The sequence below is a fragment of the Lampris incognitus genome, chromosome 5, assembly GCF_029633865.1.
Source record: "Lampris incognitus isolate fLamInc1 chromosome 5, fLamInc1.hap2, whole genome shotgun sequence".
Taxonomy (NCBI): Eukaryota; Metazoa; Chordata; class Actinopteri; order Lampriformes; family Lampridae; genus Lampris; species Lampris incognitus.
Window position 1 is genome coordinate 29335905 of NC_079215.1, and position 25294 is coordinate 29361198.

The 25294-nt window shown below is 42.4% G+C and overlaps 1 protein-coding gene across 1 annotated transcript in view; it reads right to left on the reverse strand.

Moving 5' to 3' along the window:
• LOC130113154 (myosin-10-like) overlaps nt 1-25294 on the reverse strand; it is a 145680-nt gene that overhangs the window by 10493 nt on the left and 109893 nt on the right. Inside the window, exons 23-36 of the mRNA XM_056280691.1 lie at nt 24887-24995; nt 21162-21293; nt 20645-20851; nt 19965-20102; nt 19235-19358; nt 18410-18581; nt 8102-8314; nt 7222-7366; nt 6596-6802; nt 6291-6395; nt 4889-5041; nt 3273-3521; nt 2709-2921; nt 2198-2410 (exon numbers count right to left, since the gene is read on the reverse strand). Coding sequence (XP_056136666.1) covers nt 2198-2410; nt 2709-2921; nt 3273-3521; nt 4889-5041; nt 6291-6395; nt 6596-6802; nt 7222-7366; nt 8102-8314; nt 18410-18581; nt 19235-19358; nt 19965-20102; nt 20645-20851; nt 21162-21293; nt 24887-24995 — 2380 coding nt within the window. The remainder of the gene's footprint in view (nt 1-2197; nt 2411-2708; nt 2922-3272; nt 3522-4888; nt 5042-6290; nt 6396-6595; nt 6803-7221; nt 7367-8101; nt 8315-18409; nt 18582-19234; nt 19359-19964; nt 20103-20644; nt 20852-21161; nt 21294-24886; nt 24996-25294) is intronic.

Genomic DNA, 25294 nt, shown 5'->3' on the forward strand with positions numbered 1-25294 from the left:
TTCCAGCATCTTTTCATTTGTTCTGCGTCTCACAAACGTTCTTCTTTGTGATCCAAACACCTCAAACTTGGATTCATCCGTCCACAACACTTTTTTCCAGTCTTCCTCTGTCCAATGTCTGTGTTCTTTTGCCCATCTTAATCTTTTTCTTTTATTGGTCAGTCTCAGATATGGCTTTTTCTTTGCCACTCTGCCCTGAAGCCCAGAATCCCGCAGCCGCCTCTTCACTGTAGATGTTGACACTGGTGTTTTGCGGGTACTATTTAATGAAGATGCCAGTTGGGGACCTGTGAGGCGTCTGTTTCTCAAACTAGAGACTCTAATGTACTTATCTTCTTGCTCAGTTGTGCAACGCGGCCTCCCACTTCTTTTTCTACTCTGGTTAGAGCCTGTTTGTGCTGTCCTCTGAAGGGAGTAGTACACACCGGTGTAGGAAATCTTCAATTTCTTAGCAATTTCTCACATGGAATAGCCTTCATTTCTAAGAACAAGAATAGACTGTCGAGTTTCAGATGAAAGTTCTCTTTTTCTGGCCATTTTGAGCGTTTAATTGACCCCACAAATGTGATGCTCCAGAAACTCAATCTGCTCAAAGGAAGGTCAGTTTTGTAGCTTCTGTAACGAGCTAAACTGTTTTCAGATGTGTGAACATGATTGCACAAGGGTTTTCTAATCATCAATTAGCCTTCTGAGCCAATGAGCAAACACATTGTACCATTAGAACACTGGAGTTATAGTTGCTTGAAATGGGCCTCTATACACCTATGTAGATATTGCACCAAAAACCAGACATTTGCAGCTAGAATAGTCATTTACCACATTAGCAATGTATAGAGTGTATTTCTTTAAAGTTAAGACTAGTTTAAAGTTATCTTCATTGAACAGTACAGTGCTTTTCCTTCAAAAATATGGACATTTCAATGTGATCCCAAACTTTTGAACGGTAGTGTATATATACAGAGCGCTTTTTTTGGGGAAACCGTCAATGGTGTTGATAAAAGTGCTATCTATATATATATAGGCTTATGGCATGAAACAGGCTTGCATTATCTCATAAAGAATTTACTTCAACTCACTGGATTATATATATATAAAGACAATACAGGAAAAAAGTTTTAATACATTGCAGTACAGGCCTGTTTTGTACGTCATGCACTCATTAGCTGCTAATGTATTGATATTCCGCTCCTCATTAGTTGAGCACTTATAACAACACCATTGACTGTTGGGGGGGGGACGCTATATATATATATATGTGTGTGTGTGTGTGTGTATGTGTATGTGTATATATATATATATATATATATATAAAACTGGTAACTTTTTTTTAAATTGTACTTGACCAACTACCCTATTCTTCTTATTTTTTTTTTTATAAATTTATTTCTGATTTTTCCCTTTCTTCTCCCAATTTAGTGGCCAATCGATCCCCATCTTAATTCAAACACCCACCCTCGCACTGTATGCGTTCGCCAACTGCATCTCTCCGGCCGGCAGTCTCGAAGGAGACCGCCTCGCCACTTTCGTGACAAGGCGACTCCAAGCCGAACCACTGTTTTTCCGACACACACAGAGACGCATTCACGTGACGAACACAAGCCGACTCCGCCCCCCTCCCGAAGACAGCGTTGCCAATGATCGCTGCTTCGTCGAGTCCGGCCATAGTCGGATCTGACGAGACCGGGGCGCGAACCCCAGTCCCCAGTGGGCAACTGCATCGACACAGAGCCGATGCTTAGACCGCTACACCACCGCGGACCCCCTATTCTTCTTAGACGTCCCAGTCACTGCTCCACCCCCTCTGCCGATCTGGGGAGAACTGCAGACTACCACATGCGTCCTCTTATACATGTGCACTCATCAGCTGCTAATGTGGTTCAGACTGAACCACATTAGCGTGGTTCAGACTGAACCACATTAGCATGAGTGCGCGACGCCCGAAACAGGCCTGTATTGCAATGTATTAAAACTTTTTTCCCTGTATCTGTATCGATACACACACACACACACACACACACACACACACACACACACACCTATATCTGTCCATCTATATACACAGACATATACAGATTCCTAGTTTGTAAAATTAAACAGGATCTGCTTCCAAAAGTGAACAATTAAGGTCAACAATTCACCTCAAGTATGAGTAGCATCAATTTGACTATCCAATTTAACTTCCATGTGCCCTCCCTACCTGTTTCACCAATGCCCTCTTCTTCTCCTCCCCCTGCTCATCCCTGGTCTGAAGATCTCTTTCAAACTGAGCCTTCATGGCCTGCATGTTGACCTCAAGACGCAGCTTGGCATCCTCTGTCCCCTGCAGTTCATCCTCCAGCTCCTCCAGTTGGGTTCTCATCTCCTCCACCTGCTGCTCCAGCGTGCGCTTGGACTTCTCAAGCTCATGGACCTTATCAGTGTTAGGGCAGAAAGACACATCCAATGTAATGCTGTGCCAGAATATTTTTTTGCAATAAAATATTTTCAAAGTATTTTTTTACATTAAAAATAAAAAAAAGAACAACAACCCAGGACCTAGCACAAAAGGGGGAACATTAGCTCAAATAGCTTTCAGTTGTGGTGGACCCAAACCACTTTTTATTTAAGATAGTTTCCTCCCCCTTTTCCTGGTAGTGCCTCCCATTATCTAGCATGTCCGTTTAACCAGAGCGGCATCGGTATGTGTAAAAAGGTCAAAGGTCACTCACGTTCTTGCCGACGTCATCCTTAGAACTCATCAGGTCCTCCATTTCAGTGCGCAGCTGTTTGTTAAATCTCTCCAGCTCGTCCTTGGCTTCCAGGGCCTCCTCCAGAGCTCTGGCCATGGACAGAGCCTTGGTCTCCTTCTCCCTGGCCTCAGCCTCCGCACGGTCACGCTCCTCTGCGTAGCGTGCCGAGACCATCTTCTCCTCAGCTAGCATCTATAATATGCAAAGAGGGGCATGGGGGTGCACAGCTGAAGAGTGAATTTGATAAAATCAAATCTGGGATGCCATGGCTAGATATGATCATTCACCCTAAAAATGCTTTGAACCCTTTCCCCCTAAAAAAATCAACAAAATTAAGTTAGTTCTTGATACCACATGCACTCTTGGCTATCATATGATTACTCATGTCATTACAGTGCTCTGATATGCCTGCAGGTTTATACACAAATATATATGCTAACTGCTGATTCTCTTATGAGTCGCTTTGGAGAAAAGTATCTGCTAAATGAGAAAATGTAAAATGTTCAGGGGATACCAGGTGTTGCCAACATCGTGACACCCCACCTGATCAAACTTCTTTTGCTTCTTCTCCAGGTTGGAGACGATCTGTCTCTGGTGGTCCAGGTCCACCATGAGGTCATCCAACTCCTGCTGCAGGCGGTTCTTGGTCTTTTCCATCTTGTCCATAGCCATGGCCTTCTCCTCCAGGCGCTGGCTGGTCAGTTCCATGTCCTTCTGGAGCTTTCTCTTTGTTTCCTCCAGGCCCTCCATCACCCCCACATCCTCCTCCAACTTCTTCTTTGTCTCAAACAGCTGACAGAACCGAGAGAGAATGAAACCACGCAAGTCTGAATCCAACAGACCAGAACAGAATTGCTCATTTTCTATTTGCAACATTTTAAAGCGATTGTCTAGCTTCTTTTCCATCACATAGTGTTATAGTTGGTATATCTTCATGAATGGTCTGTTAAGCCATGTGAAAACTGGTTTAACAGTTGCCGTGATCCATCCATCTATTCCCACTTAATCCAACACAGGGCTGTGGAAAACATTGGACAGGTCATGATTCCACTGAAGGGATCACACACTGTAATTCAAACACTATTTGCACCTATGGACAATTTAGAGACTCCAATTCACCGAAAATGCATGTCTTTGAACTGTGAGAGGAAACCCACGCAAACACAATAACGTGCAAATTGCACACAGATGTGCTAGATTCAAACCCTGGACCCCCTTGCTGTGAGGCAGCAGCTCAGCTAACCACTAGGCCACTGTGTCACCCCAGATAGTGTAATTAGGATGTCTAAACAGTAGGGTATGAAAGCCAAATATTTTAAGCCAAATATTTTAATATTCTGTTATAACTTTTCTATTGCTATCCTCATGATAGACAATGCCAGTTAAAATATGGCTTGTTTAAGTCATCAAGAGATGAGGGAAGCAAAGAAAGACAATTCTGCTTGAGAGAAATGTTCTCTTCTGTACTCACTTTAGAGAAGGTAAAATTATTAATTTTGGGGTGACTTTTTCATTAACCTAATTTGCATCCCTTGGAAACAGGCTGCCTAGAACTCAATTAAGTGTGTAAGGAGGTCTCTTGGTTTATTTTAGCCACTTATTTGCTTGCTGGTGACTAAAAATAAATTATCACAAACATCCATTTATATTACAGCATACTCGGTGATAAAATCTGACTACAATCAGATAAAATCATCACTTTATAGCCACCTCCTTAAACGCTGTGATTTGTGGTACTTTGTCATTGGCTTTGTCATCAGCCCTCCTGTTGTCATAACTAATGCTAACTTGTATTGCCGTTTACTTAGAACAATACATCTTTAACAGAGTACTGACTTCTATGTATTTCATGAGGTCTTTTACCATCTAAAAGATGTTGCAGCTATAACTACTAAATTAAACCTGACTTGTCCACATGCTGTTAAGGAAACTAATGTTTGGTCATACTCTTGGTCCTCAAACATTAGTTAAGTGTATGAAATGTTGGCCTATTTGTATTTACGCCTTAGCTTTGCTCTTGGTTGTGAGTGCACCTCTGCATCTCCATACATGTTTGCGATCCAACCTGAGTGAGTGAAGTGCGCCTGTGTGAAAGTGCATGGGTTTGAGATTGTGTGACATCTATGCGTACACTGCCTTCCTGCACCTTCACCTCCTACCTGAGCCTGCAGGGTCTGCAGCTGTTTCTCCAGGTTGTGTCGCGCCTCCTCATCCTCCTCCTGCTGCTCCAGCAGGGTGTTCTTCTCCTCCTCCAGCTGGCGGATGCGGCTGCTCAGGTTCAGCTTTTGACGCGTCTCCTCCTGGAGTAACTCCTGCACACAGAATCAAACGGAAGGACATGATTAAACCAACAGTGGGGAAACAGTCCAGCAGGTTCTCTACTACTATTATATGATTCAAGAATGCTAAAGACCCTTTTTACTGCCAGGTAAAATGAAATACAATTACGATTTTGCGACTGTAATAATATGGGAAATGATAACTATGGACCTTTCACCATGTAGGTTTGCAGGGCTAGTGGTCTTATCTCATACCTGAAAAATATTGTTCTAAGAAACAGCACAGTTTCATCCCCTCCAAAATTGAATTTTAAACTTTAAATGTTATGATTTAATCTCGAGACTCTTATGTCCTTAGGTTTCGATAATAAGACATATACAGTCTTGCTGCAGGACCAGCAACCATTTCATGTAACAGACACCAACATTAGGGCAGAAAAGAAGAGAGAGGGTAAAATATATATATATATATATATTCATTGGGAGTGACGAAGAAGGACAGGATTAGGAATGAGTATATTAGAGGGACAGCTCAGGTTGGACGGTTTGGAGACAAAGCAAGAGAGACAAGATTGAGATGGTTTGGACATGTGTGGCGGAGAGATGCTGGGTATATTGGGAGAAGGATGCTGGATATGGAGCTGCCAGGGAAGAAGAAAAGAGGAAGGCCAAAGAGGAGGTTTATGGATGTGGTGAGAGAGGACATACAGGTGGCTGGTGTAACAGAGGAAGATGTAGAGGACAGGAAGCGATGGAAATGGATGATCCACAGTGGCGACCCCTAATGGGAATAGCCAAAAGTAGTAGTAGTAGTAGTTATATATATATATATATATATATATATATATATATATATATATAAAACTTTGCTAAAAGAAACACTCAACGGTAGGAAAAGTACTCAACAAATAAGGAGCAAAATAATTCAGTGATTCAAGTAAATTCTTTATGAGACAGTACAAGCCCGTTTCATGCCGTAAGCAGCTAATGATCACTTACGGCATGAAACAGGCTTGTACTGTCTCATAAAGAATTTACTTGAGCCACTGGGTTATATTTAATGTATATACACACACACACACACACATAATGTATGTTATATATATACATTATATATATATACACATATACACACATTGTATACACATTATATACATCATATACATTTATATATAAGCATATTTTTTTCCAATTGAAAAACAAATATTTTGTTATTTATGTTAATGTAAGCCACAGTTTCCCATATTTCTAAACTGTTTTTAGAGGGTATTGTCTGTCTTACATGTGTATCCTGCAGCTGGCTTTCCAGGCTCCCAGCATCCTTGGCCAGCTTGATGCCCTTCTTCTCTGCCTCCTCCAACAAGGCAGACACATTGTCCAGCTCCGTCTACCAACAGACACAAACATAGATGAAATTATGCAATCACCACCCCAAACCATAGCCGTATAACCTCAATGAACTTGACATTGAACTCTGTTGACACTGCCAAAATGTTGACATTAAACTGGCCTCTTTACACTGGATATTCATAACTTCATGAGAAAAAGTTAATTTTCCTGCTTCCTCTCAACAGAGAGCCAACATGCCTGTAGTTTGTGTGAGCGTTCAGCCAGCTCTCCCTTGGCCCTCTCTCCCTCAGTAGCCCTGGCCATGAACTCCTGCAGCTGGGCCTCCAGTTTCTTCCTCTTGTGCTCTGACTCTGCCTTGGCCTGCTGCAGGCCCTTCACCTCATTGGTCAGCTCCTTGTTATCATTCTCCAGACTCTGCTTGTTCTTCTCCAGGTTGGACTTGAACTGTAAGGGAGCCACATTTTGGATGTTGATTATCAGATGGTTCTTTTTTTGTATTTGCATTTTAGAGAGTCTGCATTGTCCAGATTAGAGGGATTAAAACAAGGATTAAGATCAAATGTTGGTCAAATCTAAACTGGTAAAGCCAAATGTTTTAACCCAAGCTGGCAATTCCCAATCATTCGAACAAAATGTAGACTACATTTGCAATACAAAGATGAAAAGCTGTTGTCAAATTTGCTTCTCTATTCCCTAAATTAACAAGCACATTCAAAAAAAGTCTACTAACAGAGCAAAAATGGGACTGAAGTGAGGAAATGCAATGATTAGGAAGCGTGAGTAATCTGATGCCACCTATACAAGTTACACTACATACAGGTTAGAATAACAAGCCTTACAGATTGGATAGTTAACAGACTCACCCTCTTAGCCTGTTCAAGCTGCTCAGACAACTCTTCAAGTGCGATGGCATGCCTCTGTCTCATATCCTGGATCTGGGCTTCATGGTTCTTTGTCTCCTCATCTATGGCCTTCTTCAGCTCTGCTACCTCCTGCTCTCGCTTGGTCCTGTAGATGGGACACAGCGGGGGGAAGTTCGGATGGGAGATGCATATGAAGATATAATTTAAAACATTGACAATGCAGCACATACGAGATTCAGAATGGATTTAGATGGCCAGTAAGCTACAAAAAAAAAAAAAAAAAAAACTGTAGGTGGAAGACCACAGGGGTGAGTTAGCAACAGACACACCCTCGGGGATACATGCTTTAGTAAGGATGATCTGCGCTGGTTAGAATTCTTAAACTTTTTTTTTTCTTTTGCCAATTCTGTGCTCTCATTACACATCTTACAGCTGTTGTATAAATGTCCAATGTCAAACATTACTTAAGAGTCGAACGTTAAAAAAAACCCACAAAAAACAGCTGTTTTCCAGTTGCAGAGGCTGCTGTAGGTTTAAAACTGGCTTATGAGGCATCTTATACACCCCTCACCATCTCTCTCCAGTCGAGCACTGTTCCAGTAAATGAAATGTTTTTGTAGGGTTTTAACTGACATGCCAATGTTCCAATCTGCCAAGTATGTGTAATCATTTCTTGGGTGTCTGAAACATGTATGTGTTAACAGACACTCCATGGGACCATAATACATCTATTTTCTGTAATCTATTTTCTGGAGTATATGTGTTTGTCTGTCCTGTATATACTCACTAGATGGATGTGTGTGCTCTATCTACTTTTCCAACTGATAAACTACATACAACTTAAAAAAGAAAATTATTAAAAAAAATATCCAGCTTGTACCTGAGTTCTTGCTGGGCTGCAGTAGTATCCAGCGTATCCTCCAACTCGGTCTTCAGAGCCTCCAGCTCCTCACTCAGGTCTCTCTTGAGTTTCTCAGCTTTAGTCCTGCAAACCCTTTCTGATTCCAGGTCCTCTTTAAGTTCAGCCAACTGGGCCTGGAGTTCCCGAACGTGCTTCAGGGCATTGTTCTTTTGGGCAGACTCCTCGTCACCCCTGGTTATTGGACACATGAATGAATTTTGATACATCCCAAGGACTACCATTTAAAATCTAAACTCTACATGTTTCAATGTTTGTTTACTAAATCTATTTCAGTATTTACATCAAATCTCTCATTCATAAAAGTGAGGATATTTTTAGTCTTGCAAATGGTATAAATACATTCTGGAACATGTACCATCAACATACACAAATAATCAAAATTGCACAAAGACAAAATATCATTGAAAGTCAAATCCTGATGTTACTTTAACTTGGCACAATCATTGAATAGTGGTTTAAAAAAAAAAAAAAAAACAGTCCATAAATTACATAGCAAAATAGTGTCTTTCAAAAGTTAAAGGCACACAATCACTGGTTCCTTGTTCTAAATCCAAAATACAAGTTCAAAATAACTACAGAGACAATGTTGATTTTAGGAATGAAGTAAGAGGACAGGCCAACAGAGCAAACAGGGTGGCACAAAAGCCTTTATTGCTGAAAACCATGAAAGTGTAACACTGCATTGTCTGTCAGCACTCTTGCTTTATCAGGAGAAAAAGTTAATCATAGCAAGACTATTTTTGCCACTACTGGCATCAAGGCAAGCCAAGACTCATGCTGTCAGCGTTATGAATCACTCCTCAAATAACCTCAAATGTCCACTTTGGACAGATTCATTAACTGTCAAGGTTCAACTTGGCTTGTCAAGGTGGCACAATTTTTAAACCGGTGTTGCGTTCATCTTTTATACTGTTTACACTGGTATTACCAACATTTGCCACTAGAACCCTGCACTTTAGGAACACACAGGTCCTTTAAGGTGTCAAGACCAGCTTGTGCCAAAACCTGTCCGCCGAGGAATAACCCCCCCCCCTTTCTTCCCAATTGTATCCGGCTAATTACCCCATTCTTCCAAGCTGTCCCAGTCGCTGCTCCACCCCCTCTGCCGATCCAGGGAGGGCTGCAGACTACGTAATGCCTCCTCCGAACTTGACAGTGAGGAGTTTCGCCAGGGGGGCATAGTGCATGGGAGGATCACACTATTCCCCCCAGTTCCCCCTCCCCCCCGAACAGGCGCCCCGACCAACCAGAGGAGGCGCTAGTGCAGCAACCAGGACACATACCCACATCTGACTTCCCACCCGCAGACACGGCCAATTGTGTCTGGAGGGACGCCCGACCAAGCTGGAGGTAGTAACATGGGGATTTGAACCAGCGATCCCCGTGTTGGTAGGCAGTTGAATAGATCAATACGCTACCCGGATACCGAGGAATAAACTTTTACTGTTGTTAATGAATTTTGTCTTGCACTGCGATCCTGTCTTTAGAGTGTGGGATACTACTATGTTGTTTTATTTACTGAGTTTTTGGGAGACCTGGTGCACCGGCAATTATAATAAAACAGATAAACAGTGCAAAAAGAAGACACTCTGTACCATTACACATCGTTGTAAGCAAGACAATAGGACTTTTAACTTATCATTCATAATCTAAAATTTCTCCAGAGTTCACAAGAACCTGAACATTTTATGAATAAAAATGCAAAGTATTATTCAAGGTGAGTAAAACTAAAATGTTGTGAATTCAAAACTTACTACTACTACTTTTGGCTGCTCCCGTTAATTTCATCCTGTCCTCTGCATCTTCCTCTGTCACACCAGCCACCTGCATGTCCTCCCTCACCACATCCATAAACCTCCTCTTTGGCCTTCCTTTTTCCTCTTCCCTGGCAGCTCCATATTCAGCATCCTTCTCCCAATATACCCAGCATCTCTCCTCCACACATGTCCAAGCCATCTCAATCTTGCTTCTCTTGCTTTGTCTCCAAACCGTCCAACCTGAACTGTCCCTCTAATATACTCGTTCCTAATCCTGTCCTCCTTCGTCACTCCCAATCAAAATCTTAGCATCTTCAACTCTGCCACCTCCAGCTCCACCTCCTGTCTTTTCATCAGTACCACTGTCTCCAAACCATATAACATAGCTGGTCTCACAACCATCTTGTAAACCTTCCCTTTAACTCTTGCAGGTACCCTTCTGTCGCAAAGCACTCCTGACACTCTTCTCCACCCACTCCACCCTGCCTGCACTCTCTTCTTCACCTCTCTTCTGCCCTCCCCGTTACTTTGAACAGTTGACCCCAAGTATTTAAACTCATATGCCTTCATCACCTCTACTCCTTGCATCCTCACCATTCCACTATCCTTCCTCTCATTCACGCATATGTATTCCATCTTGCTCCTACTGACTTTCATTCCTCTTCTCTCCAGTGCATACCTCCACCTCTCCCGGCTCTCCTCAACCTGCACCCTACTCTCACTGCAGATCACAATGTCATTCACAAACATCATAGTCCATGGAGACTCCTGCCTGATCTCGTCTGTCAACTTGTCCATCGACATTTCAAACAAGAAAGGGCTCAGAGCTGATCCTAGATGTAATCCCACCTCCAGCTTGAACCCATCTGTCTTTCCAACTGCACACCTCACCACTGTCACACTTCCCTCATACACCTCATACATATCCTGCACCCTTCATACATACTTCTCTGCAACTCCCGACTTCCTCATACAATACCACACCTCCTCTCTCGGCACCCTGTCATATGCTTTCTCTAAATCCACAAAGACACAATGTAATGCCTTCTGACCTTTTCTATACTTCTCAATCAACATTGTCAAAGCAAACATTGCATTTGTGGTGCTCTTTCATGGCGTGAAACCATACTGCTGCTCGCTAATAGTCACCCCTCCTCTTAACCTAGTTTCTATTACTCTCTCCCATATCTTCATGCTGTCGCTGATCAACTTTATACATATGTAGTCACTACAGTTCTGCACATCGCCCCTATTCTTGAAAATCGGTACCAGTATGCTTCTTCTCCACTCCTCAGGCATCCTCTCACTTTCCAAGATTGTGTTAAACAAGCTAAACTTAGCACAAAAAGTAAGGAAATGTGTGTTTGGTAGATTATGTCTTTGTTGTAACAATGCTTCTTGGCAATAAATCTTATATCAGGCACCTGATTGTCAGCACCTGGGGTACCAGAAGCTCAAAACAAGAGTCAATAGCAACAGCAAAATAAGCTGTTTGGCATTGGCAGAGAAGATTTGGCAAATTTTTCATGGGCGCAACCCACATACTCAGCTCTGCTGCTCATCCCACAAATGCATGTTCCTTACAAATGTGGCACCATATAAAAGGGAAATAAACAGGCTTTCCAACGGTATAAGATTTATTGCCAGGAAGCATTGTTACAACAAAGAAATAATCTACGAAACACAAATGTCCTTACTTTTTGTGCTAAGTATAGTTAAAAACTCCACTGCCATCTCTCCTACACTTCTCCATGCCTCCACCGGTTATGTCATCAGGACCAAATGCCTTTCCCCTCCTCACCCTCTTCATAGCTGGCCTCACTTCCTCCTTGCTAATCCACCACACTTCCTTATTCACTATCCCCACATCATCCAACCTTCTCTCTCTCTCATTTTCTTCATTTATCAGCCCCTCAAAGTACTCCTTCCACCTTCTCAACACACTCTCCTCGCTTGTCAGCACATTTCAATCTCTATCCTTGATCGCCCTAACCTGCTGCATAACCTTCCGAGCTCGGTCCCTCTGTCTAGCCAATTGGTACTAGTACTTTTCTCCTTCCTTAGTGTCTAACCTCTCATACAACTCACCATAGCCTTTTCTTTTGCCACCTCTTTTTGCTTTGCGCTGCATCTCCTTGTACTCCTGTCTACTTTCTTCGTCTCTCGGACTATCCCACGTCTTTGCCAACCTCTTCCCCTGTATACCTTGCTATACGTCCTCATTCCACCACCAAGTCTCCTTGTCTTCCTTCCTCTGTCCTGATGACACACCAAGTACCTTCTTAGCTGTCTCCCTCACTATTTCTGCAGCACTGTTTGACTATTTGTTTGAATGTTCATTCATTCATTCATTCATCATCAGCCGCTTCTCTGGGGTCGGGTTGCAGTGGCAGCTAAGGTAAGTAGGGCACTCCAGATGTCCCTCTCCCCAGCAACGCCCTCCAGCTCCTCCTGGGGGATCGCAAGGCATTCCCAGGCAAGATTGGACATGTAGTCCCTACAGCGAGCTCTGGGTCTACCCCAGGGTCTCCTCCCAGTTGGCCGTGCCCGGTAAACCTCCAAAGGAAGGCGCCCAGGAGGCATCCTAATCAGATGACCGAACCACCTCAACTAGCTCCTTTCGATGCGAAGGAGCAGCGGCTCTACTTCAAGCTCCCTCTGGATGTCCGAGCTCCTCACCCTATCTCTAAGGCTGAGCCCAGACACTCTACGGAGAAAACTCATTTCAGCCGCTTGTATCCGCGATCTCATCCTTTCGGTCACTACCCAAAGCTCATGACCATAGGTGGGGGTTGGAACAAAGACTGACTGGTAAATTGAGAGCTTTGCCTTGCGGCTCAGCTCCTTCTTCAACACAACCGCCCGGTACATCTGTATTACTGCTGATGCTGCACCATCCGCCTGTCAATCTCCCACTCCATCCTACCCTCACTCATGAACAAGACCACGAGGTACTTGAACTCCTTCACTTGAGGCAACAACTCATCCCCAACCCGAAGGGAGCAATCCACCATTGAATGGTTGATTCAAAAAAGCGCCGCAAATAAATAAATAAATAAAAACATGACATGAGCGCGCCATTTATAAAAAACTATGAATTCAATAATGTGGCAGTTTATGAATCGACATTGTAGGCCCATTTTTTCCATTTTCACAAAATGGGTAAACTACTTCTTGCGTGACTAAACCTAGTTACATAAAGGTAACTTTATGTAAATGAAAAAAGCAGAGAACTAGGCTAGATCTAAATTTCGGATGAGAGAATAAGCCTCAGTCTACTTTTCCAAAAGAATATGGATAAGTTCAGATAATTAATCTAATAAAACAAGAAGATTAAAAGCATTTTTTCTTTATTTTCAGTATGGAATGATATGAGAAATGTCATTACTTGCCTCACTGCAGCGGTGCCACTCATTTCTTTATTCCTGCTTTTCATTGTTGACAGCAATGTTTTCTTTTATTTTTGTAAATTCTCAAGAGGACTGATGCCTTTCCCTCTGCATATTGTAGGAATGATGACAAGTAGTATGATAATCCTATAATAAATCCATCTGTAAACTCTACAGCCCACATTTCTTGTAACCAATGCCAACCGCCTACGACTCTCAGGAAGACTGGGAGAAAGGTATTATAGTCCTGTTTTGGTTTTTTTTTGGTTCCCCCCCTTTTCCCCCCAATTGTACTTGGCCAATTACCCCACTCTTCCGAGTTGTCCCGGTCGCTACTCCATCCCCTCTGCCAATCTGGGGAGGGCTGCAGACTACCACGTCTCCTCCGATACATATGGAGTCGCCAGCCCCTTCTTTTCACCTGACAGTGAGGAGCCTCACCAGGGGGACATAGCACGTGGGAGGATCCCACTATTCCCCCCAGTTCCCCCTCCCCCCCGAACAGGCGCCCTGACCAACCAGAGGAGGCACCAATGCAGGGAGCAGGACACACACCCACATCTGGCCTCCCATCCGCAGACACAGCCAACTGTGTCTGTAGGGACGTCGGACCAAGTCGGAGGTAACACAGGGATTCGAACCGGTGATCCCCATATTGGTAGGCAACAGAATAGACCGCTACACCACCCGGACACCCATGCCACACATTTTTCTCACAATATAAAAGTATGATGCCTATCAATTATAAAAAGATGATTTTTCTTCTCTTGAATAGTCAAGACAATAAACGGTTTTCTAGAGTAAAAAATAAACATCAATTCTTTTAGCCTTTTTTTTTTTTAAACACAACCATCTTTGAATAAGAATAATAAAGATTAATATACATTTAAACAATTCAAACAATTTGAATTGTCAAATTCAAATTATGTTTGAATTACGACCAGCACACATACCCAAATCCGGCTTCCCACCTGCAGACACAGCAAATTGTGTCTGTAGGGATGCCCAGCCAAGCCGGAGGTAACACGGGGATTCGACCCAGCGATCCCCATGTTGGTAGGCAATGGAATAGACCACTATGCTACCCAGACACCCGCTATTTTTTTTTCATTAATAAAACGGTTTTGCCAGTGTGAAGTAAATAATACTAGTGCTGACCATAGAACCTGACTCCACCGGTAACGCCAACCACCTCAACAAGGTTATGTTCAACTATCAAATGAAACTCACAATGGCAGTACAATAGCTCTCATAATGGACTACCAATGACTAACTCATCATGTTCCCAAACCCCATAATTAAAACAAAAGGTACCATGAGTTCCTTTCAGGATGGCCAATGAATCCCAAATAAGGTATGCAGAGTGCAATGGAAGTTTAATTATCACAGGCTGTGACTAAATTGATTCTTTCATTGTGTGAAATTAGTCAGACAGATGTTTTCCACCGACTTGCATAGTGAGGACAATCAGTCTGATCTCAGGAGGCAGCTGTCGACAACACTGTATCAGAATGGTCTAAAGTGACCCTTTGCACAACACCTTTCACAGCTGGTGGACTGGCTTACTGTGTATCTGGTCTTACTACGGTAATGAGGAAATTATCCAATAGCACACCAAATATATTGCTCTAGATTTTTTCCACTGTGTAGCAAATTAGGTTGAGCTTAACTAATGAAAAGTGTTAAATCGAGGTAGTGCTTGAATGTTGGTGGACAATTTTCCTACTAGAAAAAAGACATCCGTCTGAGCCACAATTAACTTATTTCTAGCCCAGCACTTTGCAGAAGACTTAAAAAAAAAACACAAAAAAAAACAAAGTCCTCTCAAGGAAAAACAGCTCTGCGTCCAATTCCTACTGGACTATGAAATGATTCATTATAGCAGCCATTTTAAGCACACATTTTTCCTATAGCAAAAACCACAGCAAATCCTCTGGCTGATAGTATCAGTCATCACAAACTGGTCTAAAAGTACACGACTGAGCCTGAGATAAAGGGTCTCAAGACAGTTGATCAGCATGCAACTACAGACGGCTGGCTATACTGAGGAGAGGAAGGTAAAGAAGGCTAGAGAGATAGAAAGTGGTGTGTGTGATAGAGATAGAGAATTGCATGGTGAAGCAGTTAAACTGAGTGAAAAAGCATTGAGCAGCTACTGAACAGCCTCTGCCTTTTTCAACCCATAAGTTCAAAGCTGACTCACTCCAAGTTATGTATTTATTTATCCATGTGTGTGCGTGTGTGCATGCATCTACCCATATGTGACTTTGTTCCATATTTAGAGCAGCAATCTTGAAGATACCGGTTGTGTTATTTTTTAACATACACTTCCCAGGACTCTGAAACTGAAACCAACAAATTTGTCCACCACAGCATCAGAACATAGAGCATTTTTCTACCTATCCTCTCTAGTGGACCAACCACTGCTGGATGATGTAAAACACGTCACTACTTATCCATCCATCCATTATCAAAACCGCTTATCGTGCTCTCAGGTTTGTGGGGATGCTGGAGCCTATCCTAGCAGAACCGAAAGCCAGCGACCTAAGCATTACTGTAGAAGTTAAGGGAGACTCTGATTATATTTTTCTCCTGTCCCCTAAAAGACCTGTTGTGTTCGTGTGCATCTAGAGAAATGTAATCAGACTCTCCCTTAACTTCTACAGTAATCTTTAGGTCACTGGTTTTCGGTCCGTCACTTAAATGGGTCCAACGCTCTAATAGAAGTACAAGGAAAGTTCCGCCCCACAGTGGGAGGTGGTACCAATGGTGATCTACACACACATCCATTTGGAACATTTCTAACACTCATGGAGACAACATGCATTACTAAACTTGTCAGGGTGGTATGATTTTCACACCGATACATCAGGAGGTAGAGCGGGTCATCAGAAGGTCGCTGGTTCGATCCCTGGTTCCTCTAGAGAGTGTGTCGAAGTCTCCTTGAGCAAGACACTGAACCCCTAACTGCTCCTGATGAGCAGGTTGGTGCCTTGCATGGCAGCATCTGCCATCAGTACATGAAATGTGTGTGTAAATGGGTCAATGTGAGGCATACATTGTAAAGTGCTTTAAGTAAGTAAAATTTAATTTATATAGCACTTTTAAAAACACACAGTTACAAAGTGCTTTACACTCAATACATAAAATATGAGTAAATACATAAAATAACTTGAATGATTATAAAACATGGCATAGGGAGTAACAGACCAAGCTAAACTACTACTACTTTTGGCTGTTCCCGTTAGGGGTCGCCACAGCAGATCATCCATTTCCATTTCTTCCTGTCCTCTGCATCTTCTTCTTTCACACCAGCCACTTGCATGTCCTCTCTCACCACATCCATAAACCTCCTCTTTGGTCTTTCTCTTTTCCTCTTCCCTGGCAGCTCCATATTCAGCATCCTCCTCCCCATATACCCAGCATTTCTCCTCCACACGTGTCCAAGCCATCACAATCTTGCCTCTCTTGCTTTGGCTCCAAACCGTCCAACCTGAGCAGTCCCTCTAATATACTCATTCCTAATCCTGTCCTTCTTCGTCACTCCTAATGAAAATCTTAGCATCTTCAACTCTGCCACCTCCAGCTCCACCTCCTGTCTTTTCATCAGTACCACTGTCTCCAAACCATATAACATAGCTGGTCTCACAACCACCTTGTAAACCTTCCCTTTAACTCTTGATGGTACCCTTCTGTCGCAAATCACTCCTGACACTCTTCTCCACCCACTCCACCCTGCGTGCACTCTCTTCTGCACTCTCCGTTACTCCAAGTATTTAAACTCGTACTAAAAATGAACCAAAAACAGAAGGCAGGAATGGGGATGTATAAAGAGGCTTGCCTGAAAAGATGGGTTTTTAGAAGCCGCTCTTAACAGTCCAAAGATTCAGCAAATCTAATGGATTGGGTAAGAATATTCCAGAGGCTTGGGGCTAAAACTGCAATGGCGCAGTCACCTTTTGTGAGTGGGTGGTTGGAAGACTAGAAAAGTACTATGTTACTTGTTTAGTCTTATTCATATTTTTGTGGTTTTATTTCTTTGTAAAGCACTTTGTAACGTTGTTTTAGAAAAGTGCTAAATAGTTATTATTATTATTATCTAAATGCAGTCCATTTACCATTTAATTACATTCTTAACCACACTATAATTGAGCTAGGGTTATGCTGTAATTTGATACTAGCACTACTTATCACAAAGCTCTTTAGTTAAAATGTGATATTAGAGGCTTTAAAGGGTTAAAAATGAAATCAAGGAAATTTGGGCTAACAGTTCCAAGTAATGTTGATACAGGACAATACTTGCGTTAATAGATTCATTGTTTTAATAATGCACAAACGTTTCGGGCATTCCCTTCTTCAGCATGTTACAGTGTGCTGGCGCCATGTCCCTAGTATGCTGTTATACTGTAATAATGTTGTTTGTGCATTATTTAAAAAAATTAACCTATTAACACGATCCACTAATGCGAATGATGTCCTGAATCTACATTAGTTCACAGCAATTTTATTTGGATCAGCACCCATCAAAAAGTAATAAACTCTATAGAGTTCAGTGTATTTCATACACATTCCTAACAATTCCAAGTACAACATAAAAATTAACGACTCAAGTGTCCAAACCCCTGTGATTCACTATTAGATGGATCAGACCATTGATAATCCTAGAAGCGGCTTGCAACTCTTGAGTGAAATATGCCCTCATAAGCTTCAGACCTACTCAACACACTGTCCACTGGCTTTCAAAGAAACATCTTAAGCTGGAGGTGAGTGCTTGGATAGCTCAGTTTGAATAACAAAATATTCCTACACCTCTCTCTTAATTCATTTTGTGATAATATGCATATTAAATGTCAACTAACAACAGGGTTTTCTGTTGACAAAGTGGATTTAGCATAGTTCGTCTCTTGATCCTGCCCCTCCTTCATCCTGATTAGTTTGCTATGCTATAAGTGACATTTATAAGCTGTGCACTTTAGCACAAGTGGAAACTGTTGGAATCTTTGGAAAGAAATGGATTGCTAATAAATTAGGAGATGACAAATTGGTCATGATATTTGGCTGTTTGCTTTATTTCAAACAGTGTTTTACAAATAAGAGCTACACTGATCCGTGTGACTGACCTGGCCAGAGCAGCCTGTAGTTCCTCCTCCTTCTTGGCCAGTTGGACTTTTAGTTCCTCTATCTGGGCCTGGAGCTCAGCAATTTGGTCTTGTAGATCTGTGTTCTCAGCATCGAGCTTACGCTTGGCCTTCTCTAGCTCCTGGCGGGTCTTCTCCTCCTTCTTTAGACGCTCTGGAGGAAGACATGACCACAAAAGTGGGTTCAAGACAAAAGGGGGAAAATTCTGTCATAAATGTAAAAAGTAACTGAAACAAAACATTTTACACTCGAAAAAAATATTATCTAGAGAGTTAGACTAGAAAGTAATTACAGAAAAATCTACTTAGCCACATGAGATCTCAAGAGGTCACACAAGAACAGAAAGGGCACAAAGAGGTGAATGAAATTGACAAACCATTGAACTGTAAACAACTTAATGTTGGCAGCCGTGCACAATTAGCAGTAATCTGATTGGTTACTTAGCAAGACATCAACTCATTTTAGAGCTATACACCAAAATGATGAAATCAGAGCCTATTCAACAGTGTTAGCATGTCCCTTTGGTGACCTCAGTGCTTGTGTGTTCCTTAGGGAAGCTCTCTCTGTTCAAAATAAAACCTTTTCTTGATGCTCTGATGACACTTCAATTAAAGATAATTAAAGAAGCCCACTGTCCCACCTTCCCTTGTCTGGATGAACTGAGGTCAACGTCTATTTTTGCCAGATCCTTTAATGTACTTTAAGCTTCATTTCATGTCTGTCCTGTCAAATTCTCAATTTAATTCTGATTGCTGATTTTGAATGGCGACAAACACAAGAAAAAAATGTCTAAGAAAGTCCCTTACCTTCCAGGTCAACCATCATCACCTCTTGCTTGTTTTTGACCTTGCCAAGATTCTTGGCCTTCTCCTCCTCCTCTGTCAGTTGGGAGGTCATCTCACTGATCCTGTCCTCAAGAAGCTTCTTCTCCTATTGGGAAATAAAAATGGGGATCAGGAAGGAGGCTTTAAGCATATTTGTATGGCTAATGAGAGCTACCAAGGCAGAAAAACTATAACTGCAATTGTTGGGCTACCATAAAAATCTCAAGACTGTGGACAGCAGGCCTCTCCAGCAGCAGGGACCACATTTTGTTAAGTATGAGGCCAAATAATACCAATTTGCTATCTATGTGAAATAAAACACATCAAGACACCATCTACTATTCACTCAAGTTTTCAGACTGCTTCCCATTCCTTACTGATTTATCTGAGCTTTATATTTAACAGCTAAATTTCCATGGAAATTTCAGTTACCCAAACAGTATACTTTTCATCATTGTTTATTACTACACCATATGGCTATTCATTAATTTACATATATTTTTTTTTTTTGTAAGATTCGTTTTTTGCATTTTCTGCCTTTATTTGATAGCGACAGTTGAGACAGGAAAGGTGGGGGAGAGGGAGGGGATGACATACAGCAAAGGGCCCGGGCCGGATTCAAACCCAGGCCGCTGCAGGAAGGACTCAGCCTTATGTGGTACGCGCTCTACCAGGTGAGCCACTGGGGCGCCCCTACATATAATCTTTTTACCTTAAGAAACTTGGAGTTCTGGTCCTCCAACAGCAGAATATCTTCCTCCATTTTCTTGATCTTGGCCTCGGCAGTCACCTTCTCCAGCTGTAGCTTCTGTCGTGCAGCTTCCTCCTCATCAAGCTGCTCCTCCAGGTCCTATGGGAAAGCAGCACACGGACTTAAAGACATACATTCCCACACTGAAGAACTTCACATCTACAATTGTCTACCAACTAACTTACAGTGAAATATACCATGTTAAATTGATCATTCTTCCATCCATCCATTATCCAACCCGCTTATCCTGCTCTCAGGATTGCAGGGATGCTGGAGCCTGTCCCAACAGTCATTGGGCGGCAGGCAGGGAGACACCCTGGACAGGCCATCAGGCCATCACACACACACACACACACACACACACACACACACACACACACACACACACACACACACACACACACACACACACACACACACACACACACACACACACACACACACACACACCTAGGGACAATTTAGTATGGCTGATTCACCTGACCTACATGTCTTTGGACTGTGGGAAGAAACCGGAGCACCCAGACATGGGGAGAACGTGATCATTGATCATTCTTATGCTTATGAAATAGTGTGTCTGCCTGTCAACACTAACATCAGGGGAGAGATGTGTGGACTAAAGTTATGGAGAGAATATACACCTGAATGTGCGACTGCATCTTCTTCTTCTCATTCTGCAAGCTCTGGTTCCTCTCCTCTTCCTCTTCTACCCTGGACTCCAGGTCATGGAGGATCTCCTCGAGCTCCTGTTTCTTGGCAGCCAGGCGGGCTCTCATCTCCTCAGCCTCAGCAAACAGCTCTGTCTCAGCCTGGAGCTGCTCAGCTAGGATGTTCTTCTCCTCTATGAGCTAAATAACATCAGCAGTTAAAACAATAGTCTAATCTTAGCTGAAAGAGTCTTGCTTCCAAATTATAGTGAAGGGAGACTAAATTGATCACATTTGTCTTTAGAAAACTAAACACAAAGGTAATCAATTTTTTTAACCCATGTATCTAGGCTGGATTACATATGTCTCAAAAATGGATGGCATTACTGTTTTGGCAGTAAAGTTAACAACTGTTTTTGTTTTTTTTACAAAAAAGTGAATGATAGTTTAATTGTACATTGTTAAAGGCATACTTTTTTTTAAAAACAACCTCAATAGAGAACATGTTCACCTGCTGGTGTTTTCTCTCCATTTCCACCAGCTCGTTCTCCACCTTCATCTGTTTCTCCTTCACTTTGATCAGTTCTTCATCTTTTGCCTGCATCTCCTCCTCCTGCCTGGTCACCTGGAGCAGGGGCTTCACCTGGTTGAAAAATATCAGGGATGCACTGTTACCACTTTTTATCAGACCAAGTACAAGCACTTACATTTGGGTACTTGCCAATACCGAGTACCGATATGAGTACTTAGTAATACCATTACAGTTCTAACAATGACTTTGAAAAGAAGTTTTATTTTTCTCCCTCACTTTCTTTTTTTTTGGGGGTGGGGGGGAGATTCTTTTCCCCCTTTTTCTTCCCAATCGAATTTTGGCCATTTACCCTACTCTTCCAAGCCATCCTGGTCACTGCTCCACCCCTTCTGCCAATCCAGGGAGGACTGCAGACTACCTACCACATGCCTCCTCCAATACATGTGGAGTGGCCAGCCACTTCTTTTCACCTGACAGTGAGGAGATTCGCCAGGGAGGCATAGTGCGTGGGAGGACCACGCAATTCCCCCCTGTTCCCCCTCCCCCCCAAACAGGCACCCTGATTGACCAGAAGAGGTTCAAGTGCAGCGACCAGGACACACTCACATCCGGCTTCCAACCCACAGACAGGGCCAACTGTGTCTGTAGGGACACCTGACCAAGTTGGAGGTAACACGGGGATTCAAACCGGTGATCCCCGTGTTGGTAAGCAACAGAATAGACCACTACGCTACCCGAATGCCCCCTTCTTTACTTTCTGACAGTAACAAATTAAATACACAACATGATGCTGTTGCTGACATTTTAACATTCAACTTTTCTGTTTTCCTGAACAAACGACACCGCCACACACTTCACTTACATGTAACCTGTAAGGCATTCAGTGGATTTCAGTACCACACAACATACAACTGTAACAGAAAAACTGAAATGATATATTATCATATGTTAATGCTGTCTGTGAGGACTAATCCTTAAAATACACCAGGCACGGATGTGGCGCATCACATAGGTGGGGCGGAGCAGTTTTTGTTTTGTTTTTTTTACCTGCTACACCAACTGCATCTGTGTTAAATGTGGTTGTGTGCCAGCCATGTTTTCTGCTTCACTGCGTGCATATTGAGTTTTGCCAAGTGATAATGCAGTTGGTTATGAAGAGTTTAGGCTATATTAACTAGTACTGAATTAATTAACTAGATCGGGGTTTTGTTTTTGTTTTTTTGGATCCCCCCCTTTTTTTTCTCCCCAGCTGTACCCAGCCAATTACCCCACTCTTCCGAGCCATCCCGGTCGCTGCTCCACCCCCTCTGCCGATCCAGGGAGGGCTGCAGACTACCACATGCCTCCTCCAATACATGTGGAGTCGCCAGCCGCTTCTTTTCACTTGACAGTGAGGAGTTTCACCAGAGGGACATAGCGCATGAGAGGATCATGCTATTCCCCTCAGTTCCCCCTCCCCCCTGAGCAGACCAACCAGAGGAGGTGCTACTACAGTGACCAGAACACATACCCACATCTGGCTTCCCACCCGCAGACACGCTAGATCCTTTTAACTACAAGTTCATGGATACTAATTGATTTATTTTAAAGTGTGATGGAAAAAAACCCCACAAGGTCACATTGCCTTTGGTACAATGAGGTATTTATTTTAATCATTTTTAAACAGACTGTACTCTTTTTTTCTTTTTTTTTTCTTCTTTTTTACACAGTTCTACTTAGTTTTTACCTGTTGAAGCAGAAATGAAGCAGAAAACACGACTGGCACGTAACCACATGCAACAGAGAAGCAGTTGGTGTAGCAGGTAAAAAAAAAAAAAACCTCTGCTCCACCCCGGCCACGTGACACGTTGCAACTGTGCCTGGGCTGTTGGCGCTCATCCAAGTTACACACGCTTGGAATGTTGTCATTTCTTGCTCCGTTTGGACAAATGACACATGGAAATGTTTGTCTGCTTCTCAGCCATCACGCCGCATTGTCTATCTGGCTCCATCTCCTCCTCTTCCCGTACAAATGGTGAAAAAGGCACCACTCAATTTTCATAATTTCCAGGTGTGGCTGTATCGGAGTAGTATTATGAGTATGATTATGAGTACACGAGGACAGTATCGGACCAGTAACTGATACTGGTATCGGTGCATCCATAAAAAATATAAATTAATTCTTGTTCTTCTGACAGTACATAAAAACAGAAACCAAAGCCCTTTCATTTTCAGAGTACATGTCGCAAAATTGAGCAGTAGTGGCTGCAATGACAAACAGAAGACTACTCTTGGGATTAATGAGTCATTAATCCCAAGAGGAGTCTTCTGTTTGTCATTTAAATCTGATCAGATTTAAATGACAAACAAAAGGGAAATTTTGCTGGTTTTTATGTAGATGTCCAATCAGTGCTGATGGCAAATGTTGTCAATTGAAGCAATAAATTCCTCAGTGCATGCTATATTGACTGAGAAATCTGAGTTCTCCTGGTCGTGGAGTACATGTACCAGGATGCATTGCGCGTGAAATTCTGACACACAACCCCCAAATCCTTCCAAAACCAGCCCAGCTTGTGGAGGTGGGCGTTTCTTGTGGCTCTGTGTACAAAAAGTTTGAACGGCATCTTAAAATCGTCACTCTTCGATCATAAAACTGAAAAACAACATTAATTGAATTGGATTAGTTTTATCAACAAAAAACATATCTTCTCATTGTATCCTGCCTGGATGCAACGACTACAGAAAGAAGAGAGAGGAGGGAGTAAGCATAATCTACCAGCAATTACCAACAGATGTTGAACGGTGCACAGAATGGCTCTGAGTGATAAAAAAAAAACCCAAATATGACAAGAACACACCAACATCAGTGCTGGGAAATCTTCGGGTATGTTCTTTGCATTTTGCTACAGATGACTACAACAGGGACATACAGTCAGAGTTGATGGGAGGAAGCATCAAGAAATTGCTTAAGACATCTGCTATGCCCACTTTTTTTGTCAGCAATATTGGCCGAGGTGAGGGAGAGTCCCCGGAGAGGTGAGGTCGAATTGAGGTAAGCTGTTTTTGCTAACATTAGTTACATTGAATGCATAGCATGCAAAATTCCATATTCTGTCTGCTCTATTTAGTACTGAGATGGTTTACAAGTACAACTGCTATTCATACTCTGTCATCGTAGACTGTAGAACAAACTGCCTCTACTTCTACTGCCACTGTGCCCAGCTGTGGGACAGAAACACAACCTGTTGCTGCTTCAGGCCAAAATCAAGGTGGACTCATTCCAGAAGTAAGATTTGGCTATAACTTTAGAAACTAATGCTAACTGAAACTTCGTCTTGAGTTTTGAGCAAAATTTGATGTGGTTGTTGGGTTGACATTCTTACTGTAGGCCTAGTAATAAGGCTGTACGGCTGTAGACATACATGCAGCAGTACGACTACAGCCGCCTTTATTCCCGGCTTCTTAGTGCCATTTGAATTCTGTGCACTGCTATAGCACTAAAATATTTTGCTGCATTCAAGCTTACTACTTACTTACTGCTTCAATGTGTCTTTGTTCTGCTTACAGTTGAATTTTTATGTGAATTGACAAAATCATATAACTGTCAGATTTACTCAAGCTGCAGTTTTATGTTAAGCGCAAACAGGATGTTTGATGACATCAATTGGACCACAAAGGTGGGGGTGGGGTCATTAAATTCCTCAAGGTCCAAGCAATGTCCCTACCTTGGTAAAGAGCCTCCACCACTGCCAGTGTCGCAGCTTCAGGTAGGCAGAGCAGTTCCTCTGTAGGACCTTCAGGGCACTCAGCTGCTGCTGCTTCTTGGCAAAGGCTCTGAAGCAAAAACATGGTAACACACAAACAGAAGTTTGCATTTTTTTCAAAGTGAGGATATGAATAAAATGAGGAAAGAATATTTACTTAAAATTATGAATGAGAAAACAGTGTTAAACCATCCAAATCAGACAGACTTTTATCCTTTTTTTAATGGATACTGCCTCATGCAGCAGGGATGCACGAAAATGTCATCCGTTCAACTTTAGTTATCGGCAGTAATTTTTTTTCTTTCTACAAAAAATAGTTTACTTATTACCTTATCAACTAGACAATGTATGTCTAAGAACTGACATTAA